Genomic DNA, 9,325 nt, shown 5'->3' with positions numbered 1-9,325 from the left:
TGACAGTTTTAAATAAAAGTCGAGTATTATTGAGTTTTAAACGTATATATTATATATACGTGTTTATGAAATTAATAAATCATAAAATTAGTTATACTGTATTATCAATTTTTTACTCTTAATTTTACTTAAATTTTAATAGTCGTGAACTGAGTCCCATAAGATCGGCTACTGTTTTTAATAATATTTTGTCAGTGCTACATTCTAGTCAAGAAAAAACACATCAGTCTCTTGCTGAGAAAAACTCATGAAATCCCCGTTTAAAGTTTAGTAAGAAAATTAATTCGTTTTGTTTCTTAAGTGTTAGAACATCTAGAAATTAATTAGTCATTATTAGAGATATTTGGTTAGATAGATTTCTTTTTCGGTGTGATAAATCACTGGTTCACCTTGCACTTTATCTTATTGCTATTTGCAATATGACGGATTAATTCCAGATAGTACAAAATACTAAAAGCTAAGAGAGGTCTTTTTTAAGTTGTCTTTTCGACAAAGCGAAAAGGTGTCTAAAAAAACGATGAAAAGACATTGTTTCTAGATTGTCTTTTAGCAAAATTAAAAGATGTTTATAAGACATCTTTTAGTTTTGTCGGAAAGACAACTTCAAAAAGACATCTTTTCGTCATCTTTCTATGTTGTCATTTTCGCAAAGCAAAAGGTCGCAAAGCAAACTAAAATCTTTTCGTATTGCCCAACATGAAAAAGATATTTTTCCATTATTTTGGTACTTTTTATCACTCATTTGCGAACAATATGCGAGATCGCCACCAGATGGGCATGATGGAGTTTCTCGTGTTTGAAAGTTATACGGGACAGAATAAAAGGTGCAGCATTATAAGAAATTTTACTCGTGTTCTAATGAATACTAATCAAATATTTTTTTGTAATCGAGTCCCCAAAGGGGACTATGATGAAAGATAATGACTTGCTGCACACCGACGAGATATTATTAAAGACTATCAACTTTGAGCAAATTTTCGGCGGTATGAAAAAGGCCCCAATGGCCCGGAGGTAATTGAAGAATGCTGACATTATCGACAATGAATATAAATTTGCTATTATTAACATAAATATTTGATTCATACATTATTAAATTCATAATTTTTTATTACATAGAGGTTCCATAAATAAATATGCATACTTGAAAAGCTATAATATTCTATATATTGCAGAAAAATTTTTTCTCTGCAGTTATCATCTCTGTTGATAATCAAACTTTGATGATAGCACTGAAATCACAATTTTAAAGAAAATCTAAGTGTATTATTGAGTTCTAAATGCATAAATACGTTCATTAAGCTAATAAATCATAAAATTAGTATATTTTCAGTTTTTAACTCTTAATTACTTCAATATTCACAAGGACGTCAACTCCCATAAGGATGTCGGTCTTTTTAATAATATCTCGTCGGTGCTTGCACATAGGAAACAACAAAGATTGTAGGAAATGGGACGCATATTGTCAGTTATGCAATTTTATTTTATTTTGTGTAAAAATTAATTTAGAAATTCGATGTTATTAAACGTTATATATATATATATATATATATCAAAATAAAAACTAAAAGAAGTATTAAAGACAGTTAAAAGATATCCAAAGAAGTCCTCTTTAGATATCATATGAATAAGATTATTACTAAGATTACTAACAGTGCGACATCTGTCGTCTTTTAATTATCTTTTCATCGACTATATTCTTTTACTAAACGATATCTTTATAACAATTTTGATGTCTTTTAGTTATCTTTTAGACGACTTTGTGCTCTCTGGGTATTTACCTAATATTCATTATCTGTATTCATATTTCTGTCATTATATTTCTTGTATAATTCTTCCTATACAATTTTTTAATTATTATTGATCAGTTTCTATAACTAAAGAAATACATTTCCATGTAAAATAAAAATCAAAAAATATATTTCTTAACTATTTTAGATAAATTTATTTTTTATAAATAAAATATTAAATTTATTTCATAATCTATATTGTAATTATTTTTTTGAATAATCCAATTATAAAAAATAACATTTTAGTTTAATAAATGTTTTTTAAAATTAACTTTTATTTTAATAGTCCATTAATTTTAATTTAATTCAGTTAACAGAAAAGATTAACTCAATCTAATCCTGAAAAAAGAACAAGTTTATGTCTCATTTTCTGTATTCTTGATAGTTTCACCTTCCATCGCCTCTGCTTGTTTCTCCCGAGCTGAATGATTACGAGATATGATCGATAATAAATTGGTTGAAAGTGTCATTTGCGCTCCAAACGAGCTATCTGTCCGTAATATCTCAAAGCAGTGATCCCGAAAATTAACATTCCCGCTGTGTTTGATAATATCGCTTAGCGCGACGCTCAGTACGCGACAGGATCTGGAATTTTGATCGAGAATGTCATGGTTGTGGTCAACGGTTTTTTTATTCATGCTCAGGTTCTGCCAAATCCAAAACTGCTTTAATTAGGACGTTCCTGTGATGTGACTTTGCCCTGCAATTAAATTCGATAGAGAATAATGATCAGCACGGCAACATAAAGATAAACGAGTTAATAAGGAAAAAGTGTATTCCGATATGTTATATATGTTATATGTTATCACTACTTTTACTCGTAAATCTTAATTACATTCACCGTAGTTAGAAACTGGCTAATTACAGTCATTTTATATTCTTCAGAGGAATATCTATGGCTTGTTTCAATAATATTACGGATATTATTAAATTTGATTAAGAGTGCTATGTAAGTGTAATCACTAACAAAATATTATTAAAGATCGAATTTTGTAGAAGTCTGTATGAATAAATTTTGATAGTAGTTTTTAACTAATTAACTGTTCATAATATGATTGATTATTCATATCAATAGTAATTATAGAAAAAACTTTAGAGCGTTTTATGACAATATAAGATATTATTACGTTATAAATATATGCATTCTTATTTATGAAATATCTGTACTACACTACACACAGTAAAGCGCTAATATCTACTTTCAGGTTTTTATCTCTGGTGCAGGTCTATCGAATTTGTTATTCGGTAAAAAATTTTTTATACATAAAAATAAATATATATAAATATATATAAACATGCCTAAATATTCATAAATATATATAATTATAAATATATATAATTATATGAAATTAATTATATGTCCATACATCTTTCTTTTGTAAAATTTCTTAAATTTTTAGTGTACTAAAAATCATATATTTTTTTTAAATAACATCAAAAATAGTTAATGGGACAATTTTCGCATTGTTTGTTTTCAATCAAGGGGTTTGGAAAAATGCCATAAACTTTCCTCATATATGTATAATTTTACATACAATTATAGATGAGCAATTCTTTTACATTTCTTTAAACTTGATTTTTTCTAAAACAAATAACGTGAAAATTTTCCTTTTAATTATTTTTTTATATTTTATTATTATTATTATTTGTAGTACACTGAAAAGTAATTTTACAAATGAAAAAAAGGATATATGAACATGTGCATGTAGACATATCTCATACATAATTATATGTGGTTATGAATATTTATACATATTTATGTATATCCATTCACGAAAATTTTTTACTAGGCACTAAACAGCAGAATGTCTAGACAACACATTTTTGGGATGTCCTTGAACATTCTTAAACATTGTAAATATCTTTAGACGATTTTTTTTACATGTGTATCTGAAAATATGATAAAAAAAAAATCTCCGTTATTCCCGTGAATAATCACCGCGTCTATTCATCTATCAAACATGTCAATGGCCAGTATTCACAGTCGGATTTTATTATCATTTAAGACCGTCTTAAGTACAGTCTTAAGATGAACCAATCAGAGGCCGGTATTCATAGTATTCGGTTCTTATTTGAAGGTCGCGTTAAGTAATGTCTTAAATCGCTAATGCGCTCCTCTGATTCGTCACATCTTAAGATTGTACTTAAGACGGTCTTAAATATAAGATCCCGACTATATGAATACCGGTCAATGAAACAATTGTAATTCAGACTTTGCGTAGGACGGCGTATTTGTGCGCCACATCTGGATTTATCAGAATAACGTGTGCGTCGTACATCCCGACTAATCCCGACCGGTAAAGACGAGCGCGAACGATGACAGTACAGTGGCATGGGCATGTCGGTGTGTACTCGTGTTTTTTACGTTTCGCGTAACGCGCGATTGCGCGCGATCCAGTAGCGAATGTAGGGATCGTCTGACGTCCATGTGAAGAAAAAAAATAATTACACATAGATACATAGTCATCTAGTCACGCGGTGACGGTGACTCGATTTGTCGCAAAGCGATTCCGACGATCTGCCGGTGTCACCCAGGTGAGATATCGAAGTGGTATAACGAAACACGGTGAACGACCGAATCTTCGAATCTCCATCCCTTTCGTGAAATCGTCGACTCGTCTCGAATGACAGAACAAGATCGAAGGGACGAACCTAACCTTCAGGAGAAGCAGCGGGTTGCTCCGGCGCGCAAGATTCGTCATCGGTGAGTCGACGTTGCGTCTCCTCTCATTCACGCGCTTATAAATAACGGATAAATTCGGCGAGGCGAGGCGAGGCGAGGCGTGGCGAGGCGAAGCGAGGCGCCTTCGCTTCGCGCCAGGGTCAGACCCGGCGAGTGTTGACACGTGACCTCTCGAAACGAAAATGTCAACACATTCGATCAGATTCGTCAATGAAATCGGTGGTGCGGTGGGTCCAGGGGATCAGAGGCGCTCCCGCGGACCGCCCGCGTCAACCGCGCTGCATGAAGCATCGCCAGCATCGCGCCACGTTACGTCACGCCGCGAGCGCGCGCGACCAATTGGCACCGCTCCTGCGTCGCCTGACATTCGGCTCAGCCAATCGTCGGCTCCCCTTAATTTTTTGACATTCTCGTGTGGAAATCTATGGACCGCGCGAGGACTACAGTCCGTCCACGAGTCGTCCGTCATTGAAAATGGGAAACACTTCAAAAGAAAAGTCGAAGGTTCTTCCTTCTGACCTTCTGGGACGTATTCAGATTTTCGATTCCGAGTGTTGTTCGAGTATCATGTTATCCTTGTTTAATATATTCGGTGAGCAGGGAAAAATGATACCTGTACTCCGTTCCCTCGCACGCGGAAGTTTCCCGCGAGAGGTAACTCGAGAATTTCGAAAAGTTAATTGGCTTCTAGTAAGCGTATCGATGAAAGTTATTACATGTCTGTCTTGTTCACTTCGATTTTCATTTCACTTTCATGTAGATGTAGATCATTCGTTCGCAAGATCAAAACCGCTTGGGAAATTGTCGATCGTTCGTTTGCACTGAGAGAAAAGTGTTTGGCATTTGTGATTAATCGCATGGTGAAATAATTATGGTTAGTAGCTCTATTTTAATAGTTTATTATATTGTTATAATGTTTAGTAATAATTATTATATTTGTATAGTTCTGTCGAAAAATATATATAGTTAGCATCGAAAATGATTATAAATTATAGTTAAATTATGGTAAAATAATTATGGTTAGGCTCTTTTTTTTATAGTTTATAGTTACTGTTTTATACGTTAGCAACAATAATTATATTTATAATTCTGTCAACAAAAACATATAATTGGCACTGAAAATGACTATAAATTATAGCTATATTACAGTAGAATAATTTTACTGCAATTTTGCATGATGAAATAATTATATTCAACAGCTCCGTTTTTATAATTATTACTTATATAATGTTAATAAGAATAATAATATAGACCTATATATAATTATATAGACCTATCAAGATACAGTTGGCATCGAAAATAACTATAAATTTATAGATAAATGTAATTGTAAAACTATTTTTTTTGCACACTCGGTGTGCAAATACCTTGCTGCAAGTACGATTGAATGTCCATATTTCCATGCACAACGCGCGTTCACAATCCTTAGCGGCAATGTAAACAGAAACGCATACCTCGACCTTGCTCTTTTATGCTTGCGCGTGTAAATGAACGAATGCCTATAGAACTGTTCTTTTTGGCTGAATTTTTACACCAGTTCATCTTTCTTCCTTTCCTCTTCAGGAGGAAAGAAGAGGAAGAAAGATGAACTGGTGCAAAAGTTCAGCCAGAAAAACAAAAGAACAGACTTTATACTTCGGTTCACACAGCGAGAAAAATTTTGGATATTTGTAACTCTAATTACATATTACTATAATTATGATTATTACTGCTATAATATTGGTATAATAACTACAAGATGAATACTAAGTACTTTAAAAGAATTTAAGAATTTAATTCCAAACTTTGTACATGATTAAAATTTCATCAAAATAATTCGAGTTGTCGAAATTTTTGGAAAATACATACCTTGTATCTTTTTAATTTGTTTCAGACATATAATCATATGAAGTTTTCGATTTTGAATGAGGAATCATCCCTTATAAATTTCTTAGAGTACTCAGAGAATATATTCTGTATGTGTAAAATTCTATCAATGATATATGTATGTTTGGCAACTGAAAATGTCTTATTACATTATAATAGTAATAATCATAATTATAGTAAAAACTAATCTTAATATTGTTTATAGTTATATATTAATATTGTTTATATGAAATGTAATTATAGTTACAAATGCTACAAATTTTTCTCTCAGTGTAAAATTCACTTTTGTTCATTTACCCAAGAATATGACATGGCAACAAGAGAGTGATTGATGCGATTGCCGGACGAAGAAAAAGAGAAAGAGGTCTTCGTGAGAAATGGGCTTGGCGATCTCTCGATCGAAGGGTTGAAGAAGTAAGGCCTCTGCAAAGAGATAGTTGTAACTGCAGAGTCGTGAAACGTAAAACCTAGTCATAGGTCAGCAGATTGTTATGTCAATCTACAGCTACGACTTACGTTTCACGACTCAGTTACGGTCGCTTTGTGTTGGACCCGTAGGCGGAGTAACTTTGGTAATGAATACAACGAGAGCTCCGCGTGGAATGGGTGATCGACGTGATTGCCGCATGACCAGCCAACGTTACCGCCACGACCCTTGAACCTGGGCGAACGTCAGACGTGTTCGGCTCGTGCGAAACACGTAGTTGAATTGCCCCGCCACGGGACAGTGCAACTTGTTTCGCTTCGATCTCCCAGCGAAGTCAGTGTAGTGCGCGCGATTCGGTGCGAAGACGTCGTCGTTGCCGTCTTCAATACATCTTTCAGTCGCGTATCTGTTCAACGCGGTGGCCAGTTTGCTTCGAGTTTACATGCCGCTCGTAAGAGAAGAGGAGATATCAAGAAGTGGAGTGAACGTAACTGGGTATGCTACGCCGTCTTCTGGACTACCTGTATGGTACTTTCCTCGTAATTCATATACCATATACGCAAGTCCACGTGCATTTCTGGCGAAAGGATCGGAGCGTAAGTTGAATGTACGAGGAAAGTGAAGTGACTTCCAGGAAGCGGAAGAAGTCTAAATTGGAGTAGTGAAACATAAACGGGGGGTTTTACCTCTTAACACTTTGATTACCATAACCATTATGTTATATTTGGATGATGCATAAAGAAATTCACGTGGGTCCAATCATTCATTTAGGAGTGATGATTTTATTTATCCGATTAAGAATTATTTTACTACGCTGGTAAACAAAAATTGATTTTATTAATTGAAAATATGATTGATGTCAAGGCTGTGTTCAGATTCCCACCACCATGCCATTCAGGTATCACTTTGTCTTTGTTGTTTAACGTATGTTAAACATGGATGACATGATATCTGGGGAGCACCCGGGAAATCCGAACACACCCCATTATGTTTGTTGGAAAAAAAAAACGAATTATAACGTTTCTAGAAATTATCAGATGATTAATTCCTTCTTGTTAAATATATGAGAATTTTTTGATAATATTAAATTTATTTAATTAAGTCAGTATAATTTTTTAATGAAGAAACGTCTAGTAAATATAATTAAAAGTTGTATATGTATAAAAATACTGATTAAATTCTTATAGTTAGGTCTAGCTACAACAATTAATTACAACATGTCAAGTCCAATCATGATAATCAAAAATTCTGTTTACTAAAATGTATTCTATCATATATCTATAATATACATAATCAAAAATATCTTTTTTAATGCAAGTGTAACATCTAAGACATTGAAGAGTCAATATAAATTATAAGCATTTAAAAAGCAATAAAATAAAATACATTGGATTTATTAAATTTAATATTGAAATTAATTTGGCAGTCAAAGTTTTAAAACGCTGCTCCAATTTAAGGGTCGCGACACAAACTTTTGCATGAACTGTAACGCATAACGCATAAGAGAATCAACCAATCTGAATCCTTTTTTTTCCTCCACTTCATAGAAAAGAAGAATTTTGATTGATTGATTGATTCTCTTATGCACTATACGTTATGCGTTACGCAAAAGTCTATGTCGCGGCTCTGAGTCTTCTGGAAGTTTCGTTTACGTTTCATCGTCACTTTTCTTGTACGCTCGGTTTACGCTCTTTTCTTACTTCCGCTAGTGATCGTGTCTACGCACTTGTGTGTCTTTCCCTTGAAATGATCACGGGATTCATGGACCATCAAGTGTGATAGCCACGATGCATACTCTTTCTTCTCTTCTTTCCTCTTCCTATTTTTTCACAAAGGGAATTTCCTTGCAACGTCCACCTGTCAGTTCTATTATCCTCTTAATAGCTACTTAATATCTACAATAGAAGTCGTAGGGTCTTAAGTTGAAGAAAATTAACCAATCGCAGTCGATTATGTGAGAAGAATAATCGACTATGACTTGTCAGTTTTCTACACTTTCTACGACCACTACGACTTCTATCATAGACCCCGCGCGTAAGATCCTTTTAATAATAAATTCTTTCGGGTAAATTAGCCAGCTTTTCGTCCTTAACATTGATCCTTCTAAGGGAGATTGGTTCAAAATTGTCTTCAAAATTATCGGTTCCACCTCGGGTGTGTACATCCGCGAATGTGTTTTTAAAGGTAACAGCGAACGCGTGGAGTTACCGCCTTCGGCGGAATCCAGTAAGGAGACCGCTGTGGAGACTGTCCACTGTATCAATTCGTTGGAGACCGCTAGCGCGAAAGAGATGGAGTCGCCGGTGAGCTTTGTCGTCGGGGAGCCCGAGCATGGCGAACAAGAGATCAATCCCAATCGCGATACTGATCCTAACGAGGTGCAGGAGATCGAAGATAGCTTCCCGAGCGATGGGAGCGATAATGGCAATTTGCAGATGCAGATCAATGTCGCGGCAGGATTGGTCGAGCGGCGTAAGCGCCTCAGGTGATTTTTGTATCTTTTTTTTTTACCCCATTAAATTGTGTGATAATAAGCAAAGGTAGATCCCATAAACCCAAGGT

The 9,325-nt window shown here is 34.2% G+C and overlaps 1 protein-coding gene across 1 annotated transcript in view; it reads left to right on the top strand.

The window, feature by feature from the left end:
• The first annotated feature begins 4,223 nt into the window (after positions 1–4,223).
• LOC108749593 (acetyl-CoA carboxylase) overlaps positions 4,224–9,325 on the top strand; it is an 18,459-nt gene continuing 13,357 nt past the window's right edge. Inside the window, exon 1 of the mRNA XM_018488380.1 lies at positions 4,224–4,491. Coding sequence (XP_018343882.1) covers positions 4,412–4,491 — 80 coding nt within the window. The 5' untranslated portion in view covers positions 4,224–4,411. The remainder of the gene's footprint in view (positions 4,492–9,325) is intronic.

The sequence above is a fragment of the Trachymyrmex septentrionalis genome, unplaced genomic scaffold (assembly GCF_001594115.1).
Source record: "Trachymyrmex septentrionalis isolate Tsep2-gDNA-1 unplaced genomic scaffold, Tsep1.0 scaffold11, whole genome shotgun sequence".
In the NCBI taxonomy this organism is placed as follows: domain Eukaryota; kingdom Metazoa; phylum Arthropoda; class Insecta; order Hymenoptera; family Formicidae; genus Trachymyrmex; species Trachymyrmex septentrionalis.
The sequence above is the reverse complement of the archived record's forward strand: the minus strand, read 5'-3'. Positions and strand labels throughout refer to the sequence as shown.